This window comes from Numenius arquata, chromosome 12, assembly GCF_964106895.1.
Source record: "Numenius arquata chromosome 12, bNumArq3.hap1.1, whole genome shotgun sequence".
In the NCBI taxonomy this organism is placed as follows: Eukaryota; Metazoa; Chordata; class Aves; order Charadriiformes; family Scolopacidae; genus Numenius; species Numenius arquata.
Window position 1 is genome coordinate 8575653 of NC_133587.1, and position 20832 is coordinate 8596484.

Genomic DNA, 20832 nt, shown 5'->3' on the forward strand with positions numbered 1-20832 from the left:
GGTGAGTGTTCCCAGATGTGCTACAATATTTTCATTGTGGAGTCTGTCTGTGTGGCATGGTTTTCCCCTGGAATTCCTGCTAAGATTCATCCAGGCAAAGAGCAAGTTTGCATTTTTGCGGAGACCATTAACCCTGATAGACATAATAGCCATTCTGCCATACTACATCACTTTGCTACTAGACACCACTTCCGTGGGCTATAAAAAGCCCAGCTCCGGGAGCATCTACCTGGACAAAGTAGGTCTGGTCCTCCGTATTCTCCGTGCCTTGAGGATTCTCTACGTCATGCGCGTGGCCAGGCACTCCCTGGGGCTGCAGACGCTGGGCTGACCGCTCGCAGGTGCACCCGAGAGTTCGGTCTCCTGCTCCTCTTCCTCTGCGTGGCCATCGCACTGTTTGCACCCCTCCTGTATGTCATCGAGAACGAGATGGCGGACTCGCAGGAGTTCACCAGCATCCCTGCGTGCTATTGGTGGGCTGTCATCACCATGACCACGGTAGGCTACGGAGATATGGTTCCCAGAAGCATTCCCGGCCAAGTGGTGGCACTAAGCAGCATCCTGAGTGGGATCCTCCTCATGGCATTTCCAGTCACCTCCATCTTCCACACGTTTTCACGCTCCTACATTGAGCTAAAGCAAGAACAGGAAAGAATAATGTACAGGAGAGCTCAGTTCTTATTAAAAACAAAGTCTCAGATAACCAGTGCGTCACAAGGTAGCGATATTTTATCCCCATATCTCTTCTGAGAATAGGGACAATGAATGAAATTTAAGTTACTGTTTCTCCCAATGTCAAGTAATGTTTTGTTGTATCAGATTCCATCTTTTTATTTGCTTTGGAAGCATTTTACAAAGTTAACTCTCATATTAAAATGAAGAAAAGGAGCTATTAACCCGGAACCGATGTGGTCTAAAAGTCTATTATTATGCTGTTTCTTCCCTCCCCCCCCCCCCCCCCCCCCCAGTATAATGTACAGGACAGATCTTTCACTGAGATCAGGCAGTGGGATTTTAGGAATTAAAAGTTCTCTGACAAAAAAAAAAAAAGAACAACCTATAATTATGTACTTGACGGGCTGTTTTGCCACTTGTAATACACATTTTTCCAACCGAATCACAATGTATATAATCATTAAACAGGCTGCCATTTTTCTTGTTCTTCTTGTATATAAATAATGTAAATACAACAAAATTAATGGTTAAATTCTCTCCCAGTAAAACGCCTTAGAGCGTAATGGAAATAACCACAGATATTTGTCCCATTGTGCTCTTAAAAAAACATTAAGTAAGATTTGTCATTTACAACAGCAACTGTATATTTTTTTTGTCACCCCTAAACATACCAGAAAAGAAGGATTGAGTTTTTTGTATCATAGTGTTGCTAAAGATGTAAATACTTATAGCTCACCAGCTTCAAAATTTAATTGAAGTTACAGTGTTGATCCTATCTCATGGAATGCAGTATTCCCAGGAACAAAAAATCTTGGAGTTTTGCAGCATTTAATATTATTATCAAGAGGTGACTAGCTGCAAATCAAATGAAATATGCATGATGAGATGCCAGTCGTTCCCTACCATCTGTTTCCATGTTTTTACTTTACCTCAAATATGAAACAGAATTAAAAGAGGCCTGTTTCCAGGGGACACCCTACCATTACTTGGCAAATCGACGCTGTGGCTACCCATTCACATTCAGCATTTGTTCTTTAAAAGGAGCAGAAAATATATGGTCGTGGGAAGTTGCCAATGATGAAAAAAAGAAAATATCATTTGAGTCATGGAGTGGGGGGGTACTGACAGCTTTATACTTTACCAGCCTCAATCATGAGGACTTAAGGTTTAATTAGCTCTACCTTTGCCATCATTACAGGCATCACAGTAATGGAGAAAATTCTAAACAGGATATGAAAAGGCAATTAAGATCCCAAAACACAACTGTGTATTCTTCATCCACACACGTGTCTTGGTCTAGGTTCTCCTGCTGAAGTCAGTGGGAGCACAGGGGTCAATGAGACACTCGGGTTTGGCATGGGTTACTATGGAGATTAATGACAGACCTCCCAGTTATTTTAGAGGGAATGAGACTGGCTTGCGTAACAGCTCAGGAGAAAAGTCCAGAACTTTAAGGAAATAATTAAATCCACTTGTTTGATTTCATGTGTGCTCAGAGGAAAAGAAAAGCTAATCTTAAGAGTTTTCCCTTTTTTTTAGTAAATTTAGTCATTAGTTAAGGGGTAGGGGATTTTAGAAGTTCCCATCACATTCACCAATGCTTCTCTAGCCTAATTTTCAGAAATACAATTACTTATTGGCATTTCTGGAGCAGGTTGCTAGAAATGCCAGAATGCATGATGGTTTTGTGATTTAAATTAAGGCCAAGGACACAAACATTGTCTTTTCAAAAAAAAAAAAAAAAAAGGTAGAATTAATTCCTCAGCCTATGCTGTTTGGCAAAGCCCATGTATTTAAAATGTAATTTGAAGGTGTTCTGATATCCTTATTATTTAAGAATAATTCCAAAAATTTTAAAAATGTGCTTTACAAATAATTAGGGCTTTAGCATTCTTATGCCTGTCGGAGGTAAATATGCCTATGGAGCATTATTGCAGAGTGCTAAATATCCAGTTTAAACTCTTGGCAATCAATTATATGCCAGAGTTACGAATGTAACCAGCTTTTCACTCTTGTTCTTCAGCTTTAATTAGAGTTGGACAAAAAACAGGAACATCGTGACAAAAAAAAGGGACACATTTTCCATCCAAAATACCCTTAATTTCAAAACTGTTTGATCATCTGTAGCATTGGCTTCAACACAAGTGCTATACATCCTTCTACCTTCGTGTCAGCATTCATTTTAAAAAGAACTGGTAATTAGATTAGTCCTGTGAGCAATAGTTGCTTATCTAAGAATGTGTTTGACAGGCTGAGCCATAAATAAGAAGCTGTATGTGAATATAAGGAGAAATGAAGACTTACCAAATAAAACCCAAGCTTATTTCTATGTTATGCTGGTGCTGAAGGTCCATCCATTTACTCAATGTCTCTACTTTAAGTTAATGCTCATTTATTTCATGTAACACTTTATTTTTTATCCTGAAATTATAGCTTGATTCTGAAGTCCTTGTCCAGAAAAAAAGCCCAACACCAAAATATCACCCTGAAGTTGGGTGTTGGTTGAGCAAACCCATGAAAGCATCTTCCCTGTTGCAAGTCCTGCTTAAGCCGGGAACAAATAAGCCATCCAGGATGTACCCCAATGTAATTTTGTTCTTGGCAACACATGACTTGTAAGCATATCAACATGTTTTACTGTAACAAACTAGCTTAAGTTTTACAGGAGGTAATATATACTGTAGTCCTTATGCTAAATAAATCCAGCTATACATCTTAAGAGCACAACATTAGTATGAAACCCACATGCTGTGTTCCAGCTTTTACTGTGAAGGCTGAAGGTTTAAGATGATTATGCCTCTTTACAGTATATTATCTGAAGTTTTAGTCAAATTCATGAAAATTATGGATTGATTCAAAATCTGTTTCCAGTGACACAGCTGACAGCTACCAAGCCAGCTATCACTCCTTTTTTGCATTTTAACAGCATGTGCAGTCAACAAGAAAGTTCCAATAAAAACACTTTGTGCTTTTATGAAGTCAAAAGAATCGTTTGAATTGCCACTGATAAAGAGTGGTGCATGTCTCCAATAGAGAAAGGCTTGCATTGCTGTCTATATTATCCTCTGTATACTGCAGTAATATGTACAGTATGAATTCAAACAGCAGTAGCTGTATTAATTTTGATTAATAAAGTGTTAGGCTCTCCTTTCATTTTCATGTGCTTCTTATGGTATAGAAAGACTGTCACACGTGCTATAGGCATGCTTGAAAACCTGGGGTTAATATGAGAAGTGAGCAGCAGTTGAGGGAGGATTTAGGCTACGAGCATTGCTAGCTGGAGGAAGCTGGCTGTGACAGAAAGCTTTTCCTAGGAAATGAAAGTATCTCAGTACAGAAAAATCTAGGTACCAATTCAGGAGCTTTTATAGGAAAACCTCTTTCTTGCATGTTGTCTCAAGAATCACAATCACAGTTAATTGGGACATGACTTTAAAATATTTTAACCGTTTAACCAAAGAATCTAACAGATTCAGAAAAGAACAGGAAGGATCTGTGGAGATTGAGAAAGAGAAAAATCCTTGATAAAACCAGAATTCCCAGTTAAGGTGGTTTATTAAATTACACTCTCCAAAATCTTTCCCTCCTCAACCCTCCTTCCTCAAAAACAATAACAAAAGCAATTAAAATCACTTGGTGGTTGCAGCACTGATAAATGAAGACAGAGTCACAAGGCTTCTCTAACGGTACATAAAAGAACATCATTTACAAGGTGAGTTGGAATAATTTGTATTACACTAACATTCATTACAGGTCAAGGTCTTAGGGAAACTGCTTTTTAGGGAATATACAGGACTTGTCTCCATTTGTCCGTTTTTAATTTTTTCCACTATAATTCAGTACTCCAGATTTCCATAGTCAGAGGCTTTAGTAGTGTCACTGAATAGTCAGTGTCCAATTAATAGCAACTTAATTAGGGTCATAATTTTATTTCCACATTCGTTGTGGGTCCAGAAAAATGGGGTTGTAAACCACAATAGCAATGTCCAATTAAACAATTAAAAAAATCATGCAGAACTGATTCATGGATTTACACATCATCAGATGTATGTCTGGGAAGGAAAACTGGCATGGTCTATATATTCACGACTCGTGTGGGTAGAGTTTCACTGGGTATTCAGGCTGATGCAAAAGCAAACATTTTTGCTGTAGAATGTTCTCATTCCTACTGCTACAGCTCTCCTCTGTAACTAAAACCGAAGTTTCACAGGAATCTCTGTGAACAAAAGCTTTCCACTCAAACAGTCCTTTAGGCTACAGACTAGGAATCAGAGTAAAAATTCATTTTAGGCACTTACCAAAGTGCCTCAAGTGGCGGCCTCATTGTCAAAAGATCTGAATCACCACTGGGAGATATGTAGTCATCTCTATTTTTTATTTATTAATAGAGAAAGCCTAGAATAAACTAGATCCCAAATTCAGGTGTCATATTAAAAGGCCAACGTTGGGATAGATGAATCAGAGTCCTACTCTGCAATTGCACAGAACCACCGATATCTACCAGTGCTAATTCCACATCATTTGTCCTTTCCACCTCTCATTCACTGTGTGTGGGGACCAAGGAATATGAAGCAGCACAAAGAATCCGGGTCCAGAGAGGTCACCTTGTTCTTGGTCAGGGTCAGTTTGAAACAATAAGACAGCGGCAAATATAACAGTTCTTGGTAGCTCATGCCTGGCTATAAAATAGTTTGTTCTATACAATTACTTTTGTTTGTTTGTTTTGATTAGATGAGAAAGAAGACTGGCAAGTTAAAACAGGAGGAAAGTAATAGGTATTTCTCATAACAAAGCTACAAAATTTCACATCCCTCTCTTGGGTTTGTACACAGGCTGAAAAGTGACCTGGATACTCCTAAACCTACACAGATTTAATTGACTATGTTTATCAGAAATTAAACAAAGTGGCAAATGTAACTCGGAAGACTGCGCCATTAGTCTCTGCTCAGGAGTCAGTCAGGGCCATTAACCCCTAATCTGATCAGTCGACTCTGGCTCGGGTGCCAGAGAGTTTCACTTATCATATCAGTAGTAGTTACAATAGTACACGGCCCAGTTTTTCCTGTGTTCTGGTGGCTACCTTATGCAAGATTTGACAGTGAATTTCATTTCTATTTATCCAAAAGTTTATCTGCGTACCAAAAATAAAAGAAAAAAAAAGAAAAAGCCCAAAGTACAATGCCTCCTGAGATGGTGGAACTGCAATAGCCCATAAGCACAAAGAGTGCAACCTACAGAAGCCAGACAGAACTGAAGGCATGAAAACTGGAGATCACAGTAGTGGCCTAACGTCACCCTCATCAACAAAAATATATTTCAAAAGTTCTATTGCTAAAACAGAAAATGCTTAACACTAGATTTACCCACTCACTGATTTACCACTTCCTCTGTGGCATTTTAACAATCCCATGATCTCAGTGTTCTAACATAGTAACAATCGTATAAAAACCAGGAAAGTGAAGACCATTTTAGGTCCAAAACTTATACTTCACTAAACCAATTCAACTCTGTGCATGTTCTGTCTTGTCTTGTAACATTAGAGTGTAAGTCCTTAGGACAGGATTCCTTGTTTGGTAGCTGTCAGTCACTATGTAAAATCATACACCACAAATAAAGATCAATTTCTACACCACAAATAAAGTCAAGGAGAATTTTGCCTGTGCTTCCAAACTGAAAATGTTCAGAGTTTGGCCTATTAATTATTAACAATAAAACTAGACCTTCCTCCCTTTTTGCTCATTGTTTTTCTTTGTCATTTTCCAGCTTCTCATATCTTCTGAAATACTCCCTAGAAATCACTGAAGACATTACGAATGCAATTAGCTCTGCCAAAAGCGCAGTGAAGAAACTGCAGGAGCACAATATCAGGGGATGTTTCTGCCCTGTCCCACAGGGCTTTTCCTTTCTCTTTGCCTGCGGGAACTAATCCAGAAGCAAATGCCACTTGAACAGAAATAAAGTTCTGTCATAACTGGAAACACAGCAGGCCAATTAGGGTAATTAGAGCATATTTGCTACACTTTATAAATATTAATTCATTATCCCTGTAGCCCTTGTGACATGAGTTGAACAGCCTTGTGCAACAGTGAAGTCAGCTAGGGCACGCAAACACATGTGATGCTGTCAAGCTAAGGTTTCAGCTTCTCCTTTATCAGATACCCTTTTTAATGACTGCAGTTTTGTAGCCATACTTAATTAGGGTCATAATTTTATTCCTACATTCATTGTGTGTCCAGAAAAATGGGGCTGTAAACCACAATAATTAGCCTGCTCAAGTGACTGACCTGGAATGCAGGTCCTTCCCCGCCATCATCTGGAGATTACAATTTTTTAAAAAAACAAGGCCATTTGTTTCCAAAACTAGACAGCTAATTTTACAGCTCTCAGTCATGCAAGTAAAGTGGTCAGGAAGTATAACAATGTTTATCTTTCTGTTGAAGATAAGAATATAATTTAAATGGTGCCTACTGCAGGAACAAAGTTGTGTGGATTAGCAAAAGTTTCTATAGTTAATTATATATAGAAATAAAGTTTTGACAGAATTACTGAATGATAAATTGAAGTAGTGCTGCTCATTTTCATTCCCAATGCACCTCATGTCACAAAGAAGCTGAGTAATAACATCCATAACTTTTATAATGCTAGTAGTTCCCAGGTCAACCAAGACAAAAAATGACTCAGTTTCACCCATAAACAGAAGCACATTTTGGCAACTCAAAGAAATACTATCCTCAGGTAAATCAGATCCAACGCTGTGAAATTGCAGGTGTCTTTAATGTTGGACAGGAATGTTTCTGGGGACAACCTGAGTGAGGAACGTTCAGACTGCAAAGCATTACGCGGCACAGTAAGTGGGTGAAATTATCTTTTTAGTAGGTGAAAGCAGAGAGCACAAATTCAACATGGGAATCACAGGATGAAAACAAACATGACGATGGGAACAGGAAAGAAGCATCAGCAACAATAGCATGAGGTAAGGCTGGCAGCCTCATCCCATCACAGAGGCCTCTATAAGTCCTGAAACTGCATTAATAGAACATTTCTCTTGGTGGGACTTGTGTAAACCTGTATGTGTATTTTTTCTCACTGACTCCTACTTGTCGACTGACAGCAGTAACTCTGGCCCACAGCTAAAGTACTTCAAGCACTCGCACAAGACCATGATGCATACTTAAGTTTTGGCAAACTACTGATACGCAAAGCCAAAGGGAAACTTTTCCCTATAAATCAAAATTTGTCATTATTTGCTGTATTTTAATATGATTGTATTTCTAACTATGAATGTTATAGTACTCAAAATGCATGACTAGCCACAGAGTTGGTCAGCTCTGCTAGAAGAGGCACGAGTTACTGAGAAACACTATAAATCCAACCTGTGTGTCAATGTTTGGGTGAAATAACACGTTTTGATCAATGCAGAGTAGAGAATGTGCCCAATTCAAGGATCCTACATTGCCATCTATGGGCCACTCCCGGCAGTTCTCGTCCGAGTCCTGTATGAAGCATCCTAAAGCATCAATCCGCACCAGTTGTCTTTAAAAGGATGTAGAAAATATTTTGAGAAATTGTTTTTAAAATATAGAGGCAAATATTCAGTCCCTTGCACTGCTTGGCATCTGTATACAGGGCCTTTGATTTCCCAGAGCAGGCTGTTAGATCTGCACGGAAACTAGGATGAAGACATCATCACCGTAGTTTGTGCGCAGCACATATTGACACTACATAAATGCCAACAAACAATATTTATGCAGCATTTGTTTGCCTGGAATATTGGTAAGTTTTCAAAAGGCTAATGCAACTTTATCTGACTAAAATCAACAAGATTCAAGGTCACATGGGGAAAATGTAAACACCTCCATTGCTTGTACAAGAGCAGTCTGTTAAGTAACCAGTTATGATTTTATTTATAAAAGAAACTACAAGATCTGCTTCAAAGAAAAAAAAAAAAGACCCACAAAACTAAAATATTCAGTTAGCTGCATCTATGCAGTTGCTCAATGTGTAAGGAGTTTAGATGTGCCTTACCCAAACTCCTCATTCCCGCTCCTCCAGCACCGGCACTCCTGCTGCTATGGGACAACAGAAATTGTCTTGCTGAAAAATAAGTAAGAATAGAAGATTCCCTGACCTAGTTCACCCTTCAGTCACACAAATACACGTACCAGTCCAGGCAAAGGGCAGCGAGGTGCCAGGGAAGGCCTATGGCAGCACTGCTAAAAAGTTACTTGTGCAACTTCACTCAGTGAGGCCTCTACCACGGTCGACTGGGCTCCAGCAGGGCTCAGCAGAGTTTTCCCAGCCATCCCAGACACCTACAGGAAGCTGGGATCCATCACCCTGCCAAGGAGAGATCTGTTTCTCTCCCTAACTACAGAAAGAACTTGAATCTAATCTTAGCCTTTAGATGTTTAACGTTAGAAGAAGGTAACCCCATGCAGAGCATCTTTTCTAACACTAACTATGAAATTGCTGCTGTTTTCACTGTTGGAGGATCAATCCATATTTCTCAAATTTACAACATATTTGTGAAAAAAGCAAAGTCATCACTGTGTTATGCTCAAAAGAGAAAAGAACTATCACCAAGCACTGATCTACAGACACGCACAGAATTTAACGCAATGGATAGGTCAAGATCAATACAAAGAGCCACCTAGTCTTTCTGCATTGGGAAAGCAGCTGTAAATAACAGCAGGGACTGTTCAGAGCAACAGGCTGCATGGCAAGCAGAAGTTAAGCATTATGAATCCCAAATGTCATCACTAGGGTGTAAATTTGTAGCTTGAAGTGCTGCTCCTTTACGATACAGGGTCATCTAAACCCAAACTCCCAGTGTCCTGCTCTCCCACAGCCAGCCATGAGCCCACACCCAGGCGTTCCTCCCAGAGGCGCTGATGCTCCTTGTGAGACATTGATCCACCGCTTTGGTGGGGTTACTTTTCTCCTTGAAGCAGCTCCCTGGGGGATAAATGAACACCAACATCTGCAGAAGGAATGGCCCGAAACAAGCAGTTTCCATCAGGAGTGGCAGCACTAACTTAGAGTGACCCATGGAAGAGGGAAAGAGCAGAAGCACACAAGCTGTAAACTTCACCCTGGGAGGAGAGAGAGAAACGCTGCTCATGGGAGAGCAGTCAGCTGGAGATGTTCTACGATTATTGTAAAAGAAACCTTGCCTTTAGGAAAAGGAGGACTTCCACATTCATTCCTGTAAACAAACAAGATGGCACCAAGGCACTAGTTCCCAGTCTGCCACCCAAAGCCTAACGACCTTGTGAGGTTCAGGTTCTAAATTAAACAACAGCCAAACAGGGAATACGTGCTTCCCTGTTGTCAGAGGTTCAGGGAAAAAAATAAGCCTAACTCCAAAAGTGCACCAGAAGTCTTAAGGAAGGGACAGAAGAAGGGACAGAAGAAGCAGCTATTGGTTCTTACATCTCAGATAAAACACTGCCACGATAAACTTCAGTGACAGTTGAAGAACACTCGCACCTGAAACACTGGAAAAACAGAGACAATACAAATCCAGTTTTAAGAAACTGAAGGTGAAAAGACACCTATAGAGTGCTTTAATGAGTTCTAACTACTGTTACACCTGATACCTCCCACTAGTACAGTAATAAAACAGAAGCCGAGAGCAGAGTTTCAAGAACGTATCTGACATGGACAATATACACATCCTGGAAATAATTTCTATAAATTCCACCTAAACTTAGGGTGCTATCACACAGCATCTGGAATATGCCTGTGCTCTGGGTGTGCACATACATATGTATACATATAGATACATATATTAGAAAAAAAAGTTTAGACACTTTGATGTATTTTTTAAGAGTTTCAAACACTTACATTGTTAAGTCAGAAAATTCTTTCACAAAATAAGAATTTCCTTTCACTATTCGTGAGCAGGTGAATGCCCGTTTGTGTAAGAGACTTCATTTCCCAGCCAAATATATACGGAGCCATTTTAAATTTGGAAATAACCTTTCTTTGTGAGCAGAGATTTGGTCTCCTAGCAACAGCATGAACACCTTGCGAAGAAAACTACAGCCAATTTGCACAGAAGGGCCTCGTGCCGTGGGCACGGAGAAGCCACAAGAACATCCAGCTGCTGGCTTCTTCCTTTGGCAACCAAGAGTGAAGGGTCAGGTCAGCAAAGCCTCCAGGCAACACACACATCAGGGTGCCGGCGAGTGGAGGGCTATAGCTGAAAGCATGCACATCGTGTGGATTCTTCTACCTGGATTCTTCTACCTAAGCGGTCCTTCCCAGATCTTGGTTCTGGCTACAGCTCCAGTCCAATTCTAGCTTTCAACAGATACTCTAATTTTAAGTAGCCCTGATGCAGAATAGGAATAGCTTCTTTTCTGGCTGGAAAACTTGTACTCCAATAGGACTAGACTGAATTTATATCAGTTTGCTTTTCTGATATGATTCATATGAGAGATAGCATTTTGGATGGAATCTAATTTTTGTTCTTAGCTACAGTTTTTGTCATGAGCGTGAAATATTAGAATTGCAAGTACTTCACAATAAAAAGATCAAGAGGTCAGAGCAGCACCATCACATAGATATATTTCTGTTGGCTTTGACAATCAGCTGAATCAATCATATGAACTATATTGTGAAGACAAGATTAAATTAACCCATTCAATGATAAAAGACTAGAGAATGGGAAAACATAAGACATTTTCCTTTCCTGCTGTCAAGACCAGAACATACCAGTTGTTTTTCTGCTGCTGTATGGGGATGAGGAGCATGCAGCTGTATGGCTCGAGCTTCTGACTGCATAATAAAGATCATAATGTATTTGTGCTGTAAGCGACCAAGCATTTCTCCTTGCTTCCAGCAGAGCAGATGCAATATCCCACTGCCTTGTCCAAGTCACATAATCCATGAATTTTAGCTCTTGGAGTTGTTCTAGAACAACATGCTTATTAAATTGCTTCCTTGGGATCTGGTCACTAGAGTAAGATTTAAACACAACACACACAGCAGACTGGGGAAAAAGTGACTTGCCCAGAAGGAGTACAGCCAAAGCTTAGCAGAAACTCTGATTTCTTCTCAGTCTTTTGCCTTATTCATGAAATCATAATTCTTTTGGACAACTCTGCCTTAGTCAAGGAGAAAGCTCTGGGAAATCTTTATACTTTCTAACCATGGGCTCTAATCATGTACTGCTGCTTTTCCTGCACTGTATTTATTTTCCCCACAAAGATTTCGAAGCTGCAGTGTAAGGTAAGCAGTGGGGCCGGTGTATTTAACCAACAGTAACATAAACCACAGGTTAATACCACAAACCAGCGTGTGTGTATGTTTTCCTGTGGTTTACATCAGTGTTTGCCAACTGTGCTCCAAATTTTGCTGCCCTAATACACGTTAATATTTTACACTTCTCCGAGTCTTAATGTGGGAGGAAAAGTATGACCACATAACACCCACCAGAAATTCAAAGGATTGGTACTTCCTCTGAGGAACTCTAGTTAGCCTCCAGCCACAGTTATTGATGCTTTTGATTGCCCTTTTCTTCTCCCAGCTAACCTCTGTAGTGATGTAACCGCTTTTTATTCATCTCTGCCATTTCAAAACTACTCTATTATTTCTGACTGAAGTCCTGTAATCAAAAAAAAAGCAGCACAGTTTGTATTTATCAAGCTTCTTGTACCATTACAGGATGACTTGGTTCCACCTTTCTCATTTAGTGTGAGTCCAAGCTTGGGAGTAACCTGCTCAGTGGACGTAGTGACCCCAAACCCAGCAGGGAGGGGTTCTGTGTGGGAAGAACTCGGACCAGCGTAAGAAAAGATGATCTTGTTCTTCACCTCAATGCTCCACTTCACAGCATCGGTGAGACTTCCCCTCCTAACAATGAACTTACCTGAGCAGGCACTGCAAACCTGGATGTGTGGGGCAGGCTTTGGCCTCAGCAATGAAGCTACACAGCTCCACTGCTGCGAGAGCTTCTCACCACCACAACCTGGAGCAAGGAGCTGCCCTTTGTTCTGCACTCACTAAAATGGATCCATGTTTCTGCTGCCTGTAAACCAAGTAACACTCAGTATATTCACTGAGAAATCACTTGTCAACAGGCAGCAAATTTTCACACTGCTACCCAGGTAACTGCAAACTGTCTGCTACAACTCAGCTGGTTTGCAGGCACGTGTCTTCACCAGAGATTGTGGTGTTACTGTTTATTCTACTGTTCATCACAAGATTTCAGTAAACTGCAAGCAAACTACAAACTGGGCCAGTAATCCAAAGTGTCTTCTCATTATCAGCACTTTGAAGAAACCAATTAATTGCCTACAGTAAAGATAAACAAGTGAATTTGAGGAGCTTCCTTTTAAACCTTTGTGTTTTAGTGTATTTGTTTTACTAACCAGCGATGCAATTTAAGATCTTTGTATTTACAAGGCAGCCGCAGGCTGTAAGGCATTACATTTTACAAGGTAATTGTTCTTTCTGAAATACACAAAAATGGTTTGTAAATAAAAAGATGACATTATATTATTCCTCTTTAGTTTCCTCTCACCCAGATAAGAGTACTTCCCAGATGATCTCAGATAAAGGTGACCTGCTGTAGGTCACTACATTTGCCTTCTCCCAGGAGAAACAGCTGCCACCTTTTATTAGTATTAGGTGATGCCATGGGAATAAAAGGCAAAAGCTTTCAGTGTCATTCAGGAAGGAATGCAGGGGTTGAACATACTCTTACTCCAGAAGAAAAAGCAAACCCATGTTACATTCTGATCCACAGCTCTTCCAAGTATATCACAACTTTCACACTGACACCAGCAGGCCCCAGCAGAGGAGCTTCACATTAACATCTCATAAAAAGAATAAAACAGCAACCAATGACTTCAGCAGTCTTACAACACGGATTCGGTAAGTGTTATTAGGACTAAACTTTTGACACAATGAAAGTGGTCAGCATGAACTCAGCCAGTGAATCAGAGCAAATGTAGTAGCAATTACCTATTACAAAGATGTACATTATGGACAGGTATTGGTTATCTTCCTAGATTTTAAAAGAAAAGTTCTATTAAAAGTAATACCTGACATAAAAAAATATTAGCATCTTTAATTTGCAAGTAATTTTTTTTTTTCCCCCCAATCTGGAACCTAATGTTACAGAAACTCCTTATAAACTTTTGCTTACAAAAGATCTTTTCTCCTAAAGAGTTCAACCTTTGTCTTCCTTTTACTACCAAGTAACAGACACAATCATGTCCAGGCAAAAGGAGATGCCCAGTATCTTTTGGAGAAATCGGTTGCTTTGGGGTGAAGGGAATCTCAACAGCAGGGTGGGTTTTATTTGTTTCGGGTTTTGATGTTGTTTTTTTTCCAAGAGTGTTAAACTATCTTGCTGCATTTTCTTCAAATGCACTGGAACACATGCTTTTTTTTCCCCCTGTTACTATAAAGATAATCTTCTGATGTCTTAGAGACCATTGCAGTTTTATAGACCACCAGCTGAGAAGCACCACCCTGGCCTGCACACATTGCCTGAACCCAGCCAGCAATTTTACCAAAGCGCTATAGTACCCACTGCTCCCCTCACTCGGGTTTTTTAATTCTGCTTCAAACACCGGGCTAGTAAGTCAGAGACACGCGTAAATCAAGTGACAGCAATAAAGTTCATGTTAACGCTGTCACGAGTCAACCTTTTCTAAAATATACAGTGATAAGCAAGTCTTTAATCTCCAGTGATAAGCAAGTCTTTAATCTCCAGTGATAGAATGACTCAGTCCTAGGAACAATTCACCTAATTAATCAAGACATGATTTAAGCCATTTCGTATGTAATATTGGGATAGTCTACTGCAGGAAATAACAAATACACCATCTTTTCATTTCTATATTCTGACCAGCACCTTTGGTGGTCAGTGAAATTTCAGTGAAAATCACAAGCATTCAAACCGATGCGAGTGCCATGACTTCACAGGACAACTTCTTCTGATTCACATCCATGAACCAAGAGGTCTGCCAGACTCTCCTCTGCCAGCATAATGCAGATGTTTAATTGTAGCATTAAAGGAATATAAGCTTAATCCCACACATGAAGCTAAAGATTCTAAAAACTTTCAAATCTATTTTAATAAATCCAGAGTTAAAAGATGCTTAAAATTATAGAAGCTTTAAACAAATGAATATGCTTATTTCCATCCCATTGTTTCATCGCTTTTGTTACTCCACTTTTTTTTGTAGAGAGCTAGAGAGGACAGCCCATTGCTGCTTTTGTTATCTGATGTTTTTGCAAAAACTTCAGCTTGTTGTTACAAGGTTCATTTAGGACATTTGCACCGAACACACCTGCAGGATTTTTTTATTTTTATTTTTGTCTTTTAAATACTGATGATAGTACTGCAGAAACATTTGATGCCTATGTGGGACACTAAGGTTCACAACCCAGTTTCATTACCACAGGAATGTGCCTGAACTTTGGACACATATAATTCTCTGGGCTTGTTTTGATGCAGCAGGTCTCCAAGTTCAGTTCTTGTTTTCCAAAGAAGCCCCATTTGTCATGCGGGGATTCTCTGACTTAGAGGACTTTGACTTTTTTGATTATTTTTTAGATTTTATGCCTTAAGTTCCATTGTACAAAACAAGAGGACAAAAAAAGAAGTGTCCTTGATTTTCCATAAAACCTTTGGAAAACATTTGGAAATTTTTTCCAAAAAACCTGCCATAACCAAGTAAGAAAATCTGCAATGCTTTTCAGTAATATTCGAAACATACTAGCAGTGGATCTTTGTAGATTTAAGATCTACATTTAATTTTGTGCTAGTGTTTCTAATAGCCCTCTTCTGTACAATTATCCATTTTGGCTGCAAAAGCATTTTGAAATAGCATGTGAAAAACCCCTCAGGTTAAGTCCTTGAAACAAACAATGCCTTGACAACTTACCCCAGAAGGATAATTTCTATTACACTTTTTTTCTTGGAATATTGTATTTATCAATCAACTGCCCTACTCCATTTTATTCTATTTCCCTGGTCTTTTTTCAAGAGCGAATCTCAGCTCCCCCTAAGGTTAAATTGCATCTCACAACCTAGAGAATGATAACTTGCAGTTTATTAACTTGCAGTGCCACCTAGCAAACATCCTTAAAACTTTTTTCCTGATGTAGCTTTACAAAGGACAGCTTAGAGCTTCCATATTTATAAAAAGACAAACTTGTGCTAGTAGTATTTTAAGCATACAGTTTTAAGCATAGTTTTATTTTTAACAGTTACATTTTTATTAGAAATTACACTTACCAATATGATAATAATAAAGATGCTCACATTCCTAAAATTCTGCTATACAAACTGTGAGAACTAACTTTGGACATACCTCTTACATATTTGACTACAAATGGTTCCATTAATTGTTGGGGGACATTTTTGAAATCATGCACTTCGATAGCAGGTCAGTGCTGATTTATTGCAGTTTTGAGATAAGACAGACTCCTGCCACCAAAATAAGGACGATTTTAGCTCATCAAGGCACATTAGTACCTTGTATGCAGACACCTTTTGGACTTGCCTGAAAGCTAGACCAGCCTGGTTTGCCTTGCCTTAAAGTAATAACCATATCCCAGGACAAAACAAGTTTAGATATTTAACTCTGTCCCCGAACTGTGAAGCTACCCTATAGACCTATGTGTGGGAAACATTAAAATGCCACAATTTAGAATAAATGCTGCAGCCACTTTCTATTACCCTAAACCTCTAACAGGAAGCTGTTTAGTTCCTCTGCCAAATTCTAGTAAGCCATTTTAAAAGAGAATATAACCAAACAAGCAAAAAGCAACCTCAGGACATCAAGAGCAAGGGATGAAGAGAAAAATCCACTCTGCTCACTGACCCTATCCTTTCCTATAACACATCTTAGACCGACTACACTACGAGCTCCTTGAATAAAGCAGCTTGTCTTCATTCACAATGTCAACATGTACCAATATTTAGACAGTACTTTGGCAGCGATACAAAATTATACAGTTTTATTGCTTCTCTTTGAATTTCTAAGCAGAGTTCTGCTACTATACTTCCTGGTGAACAGAGAAACCACTACATGTTTTATAGAGTTCCAGAAATAAAGCAAGTCAAAACAAAAGATAAGTGTCCAACAATAACAACTGTTTTGGCTTTGTTATGATCTTATGACCCGTGATTTTTCAGCCTATCTCCAAAGAGCCCAGCACCGCCTCAGGATAGTATTTACAGGAAGACTCATGTATCACTTCAGCAAGCCCACAAGGCGGGGGGGGAGAAATTGAACTTTTTAAAAACAAAACCAAAAACCAACACGTAAAGAATGAAATTTAGACAAGCACCACAGACCCCATCTTTATCTAGGATGCATGGCAGATGTTTTCATATTTGCTGAGAATTTAACTGCTATCCTAAGTCAAGGAAGAGAACACTTCCCCTCCTTCCCCCACAAGAAACCTGTTTTGCATACTGCCTTGAGATCAGAACTGAGCCACCAGTTCCTTCCAGAGTAACTCTCTCTATATTGTGTGGCTCAATTACTTTTGCGTAGAACTCTCTTTACGCAAAAATAACAGATGCATTTCAGGTGCTGTACTCCTGTAAGAACTTTGGACCTTAGTCCCTGCAGACTGACAAGAATGGTCTTTCCAAAAAGCCTTTTCAATAGAAAAGATCCTTGAAAGTTTGTCTCCCATCAGCCTGACTTGATGCATTTATTTTTTTTTGCCAGTTCTGTTATCATTCTATGGTTTTGGTCCATTTTCATTCATCCTTATGATGATTTTTCCACAGAGTTCTCAAGAGCCTTGAGGTGTTAACTGTTCTCTATACAGCACAAAGACTCACAGTCTGGTTTCCTGCTTGAAAATTTGCTACAAGAAATGCACTTATAAATTTGCTACAAAAAATCCTCCACCAAACACCACAGGCCTTAATGTCTTTTTTTTTTTTTTTTTTTTTTTCCACAGAGCTTGTGTGCATCTGCTGCTAAAATGTTGTAAAAAGGGAAAAGACTTTATACATGATTTCTATCCACTGGAAGTAACACTCATTTAGAATCAAGAAGTCTTTCCCCTCTCCCTAAGAGCATCATGTAAAGTCTGTAAGTTCACCTTTCAATGAATGAGTGAAAAAGTATCACTTGTTCAGGTCAGGTGGCTGTGTGACATACCATCCATTGTTCAGCACTGGAAGACTGGACATTAGAGAATTATTCCTACTGTTCCCTTTTATGTTTCAGTCTCTTCTTGACATCACAGTAAAGAAAGAGAAAGGAAAAAGTAGGTCAGGCATTTCAAACAAATCCCTCCAGTTTCCAATTCCCAAAAGCTGAAACCCACCAGCAGCCAGATGTTCTGACTGAACCACGCCTCCACAACCCACCTTAAAACATTGTGAATGACGACTCTCTCATGACACACCACAAAGCACTAATGCTTATTTTTAAATCATGGTCTTCTACGTTTTCACTGTCCCCTAAATTGCAAGAGATATGACCCTGTATTTATAAATTCATGTAACTATTTCCTTCACAAGATTATTATTGCTAAAACCCAAGGTATGTTACAATAAAGTAAGCGGTATGGATGTTCTCAAATTTATTTTACCAAAATATGCCTTTTCGACTACTACTAATAATACTATTCTTTTTTTTTGCCCTTGTCTAATGCAAAGATTAGTCATGACAGGTGGTTTTTTTCTTCCCAGAAAGTAAAGGAAATCCATATCTTAATCAATTATAATAAGATAATTACTATGCTTAAGTGATGAGGACTCAGGCAGCTCTCTGTTAAGAAGCTATTTATTTCTCATTCTTTTCATTCAGTTCATCTATGTGAACTTTTCAGATACACGTAGCTCTTCATGCCAGTTAACAAAATAATGCAGTATAACCGGGGACATGCAACTACCACAACAAACACCAGAAAACTTATGAAATATGTCTTTGCACTTGCAGAAGAGGGGGCACACATCTATTTTTTTCCTCTCTCACCTCTTCGTTATCTCTCAGTCTCTGAAGTCTAAGCATTTTCTGTATGTTTTACAAACTTTCTGGGCTCAAATATATGTCTTAGTAACATTTAACCTCAGTTACACCTCTACACAAGTCACAAAATACACTTTTTTGCCAGACAACAAACAAGGATTGATGGCCCTGGAAGTTCTTAATGGAACACGCTTATGCAGGTGCTGTTATTTGCAGCAAGCAGTTCTCTTTCATAAATACACAATGCTTCCACAGAGAATTAAAAGTTGTTGAGCAAAACAGTCTTGTCGGCATTGTCTTGGCAATTCCCTATGATAGGCTGAATACTGCTACTGACCAGCTAAAGATTAGCAGTTAGTTGTTTGGTTTTTTTTTTTAATTACTGCGTGCACTGTTTCAATTTGTTAGGCAGTTAGGAAAATGCGTAAAAATTTTCAATGCTTGACTCCTGTCCTTTGTCATTCTCCAGGGTATAATTACTAACTGGGAGTCATTCTCAATTATCACATGCACAATTAGGTAGTTATTCCAAGTTTTCACTATTGAGTAATAACAAGAAACACATTTCTTTCCACTTCCATGGACAGTTTCACATTTTTATAAAAAAAAAAAATCAGATATATACAAAAATATATACTTTTTAAATTACCATTTTAAAAAAGCAAGATGCTATTTCTATCTCCTGTTTTATCCATGTGATATAGCCATTACACAGAGAAAATGAAACCCTATGAAAATCTGTACTTTTTTTCACTATTTAAATTTCTAATACTGAGGAAACGTTGGGTCAATTTTACTGGCCCAAGCCATGAGCCCCCCTTTAATATCCTTAGCTAACACAGAACCAAATCCTTTGACAGGTAATTCCTGCAGAATTCTTACAGCCTTCTGAGAGTCATTTCCTAATTTGCAAACAACATATACAGGAAAAGATGCCTGGCCATTAGTTCTATGCTTTTCTTCACAAATTCTTTTTTCTAAATATTCCAGACACTCTTCATCTTTTTCTTCTAATTTACTCAAAGGAATGTGGACAGCATGTACCAGGCGACAGATATCCACTTCTACCTGTGGACGAACATCTAACAATACATGAGGAACTTGTTCATCCAACAGTTTTTTGTACTCCTCTACAGATACCCTGTCATTACTGGACAGCAGATGTAAAGTCCTACACTTGTCTGTTGCAGAAGAACCACAAAATGCCTCATAATCCTGAAGGCAGGTGACAGTTGGATTGTCACCACAAACAGCACACTCTGGTTTCTTTGGTCTTAACTTGATGTTGCGAAATCTTCCTTCATGGGCATCAAACATCAGCATGAACCGATTGAAGGAAGAACCCATTCCCGAAGCAATCTTCAGCACTTCCAAGGCCTGGATGCACCCCATGATGCCTGGCACGACACCCAGCACTCCCCCATCTGCACAGTTAGTCACCGTCTCTGGTGGAGGGGGCTTGGGGAAGAGACACCTGTAGCAGGGTCCCCCCTGGTAGTTGTACACAACCAGCTGCCCCTCCATCCGGAGGGCACTGCCAGACACCAGGGGTTTTCCGGCCAGGACGCAAGCATCGTTCACCAAGTACCTGGTGGGGACATTGTCAGAGCAGTCGGCAATGATGTCGTACTGCCGCACCAGCTCCAGGGCGGTGCGAGGGCTCAGGGCACCACAGTAGGGCACGTACTGAACAGTGGAGTTCAGCAGCCGCAGGGCGGCCGCGGCAGATATCGCCTTGGGGAGCCCTCGGCGGGCCTCCCCGTGCAGTACCTGCCGGTGCAGGTTGCTCGTCTCCACCACGTCGTGATCCACCAGACCCAGGCGGCCGACGCCAGCCGCGGCCAAGTACTGGGCCAGTGGGCAGCCCAGGCCGCCGCAGCCCACCACCAGCACGGAGGAGCGGGCCAGCAGCAGCTGCCCCCGCACGCCCAGCTCGGGCAGCACTAGCTGCCGGCTGTACCGCAGGATGTCGGCAGGGCTCAGCGAGGCCTGGACAGGCAGAGAAGGGAGCTCGTCGGGGAAGTCAGAGGCAGCCTCCTCTGCAGCCGCTGCGTCCTCCGCGGCACCCCCAGCCAGGACGGCAACGAGCCGCTCGCGTAACCCACGCAGCTCCTGCTCCCGCTGGGCGATCTCAGCGCTCAACCGCGCCGCCTCCGCGCCACCCGCCATGGCTAAGGGAAGAGAGAATGTACTT

At 40.2% G+C, this 20832-nt stretch overlaps 2 protein-coding genes across 3 annotated transcripts in view; one reads left to right on the plus strand and one right to left on the minus strand.

Moving 5' to 3' along the window:
• KCNG1 (potassium voltage-gated channel modifier subfamily G member 1) overlaps nucleotides 1-769 on the plus strand; it is a 1676-nt gene extending 907 nt beyond the window's left edge. The window contains 4 exon segments of the mRNA XM_074157586.1: nucleotides 7-66; nucleotides 68-320; nucleotides 323-731; nucleotides 733-769. Coding sequence (XP_074013687.1) covers nucleotides 7-66; nucleotides 68-320; nucleotides 323-731; nucleotides 733-769 — 759 coding nt within the window.
• Nucleotides 770-19403: 18634 nt separating this feature from the next.
• On the minus strand, nucleotides 19404-20807 carry MOCS3 (molybdenum cofactor synthesis 3). 2 transcript variants are annotated; one of them, XM_074156908.1, is made up of 2 exons: nucleotides 20724-20807; nucleotides 19404-20693 (listed from the first exon to the last, which is right to left on the minus strand). In XM_074156908.1, exons 1-2 carry the CDS (start codon nucleotides 20805-20807, stop codon nucleotides 19404-19406), a joined length of 1374 nt encoding a protein of 457 aa, XP_074013009.1. The 2 variants fall into 2 exon arrangements, with proteins under 2 accessions (XP_074013009.1, XP_074013008.1); XM_074156907.1 differs by having other exon boundaries at nucleotides 19404-20807.
• Between the last annotated feature and the right edge of the window lie 25 nt (nucleotides 20808-20832).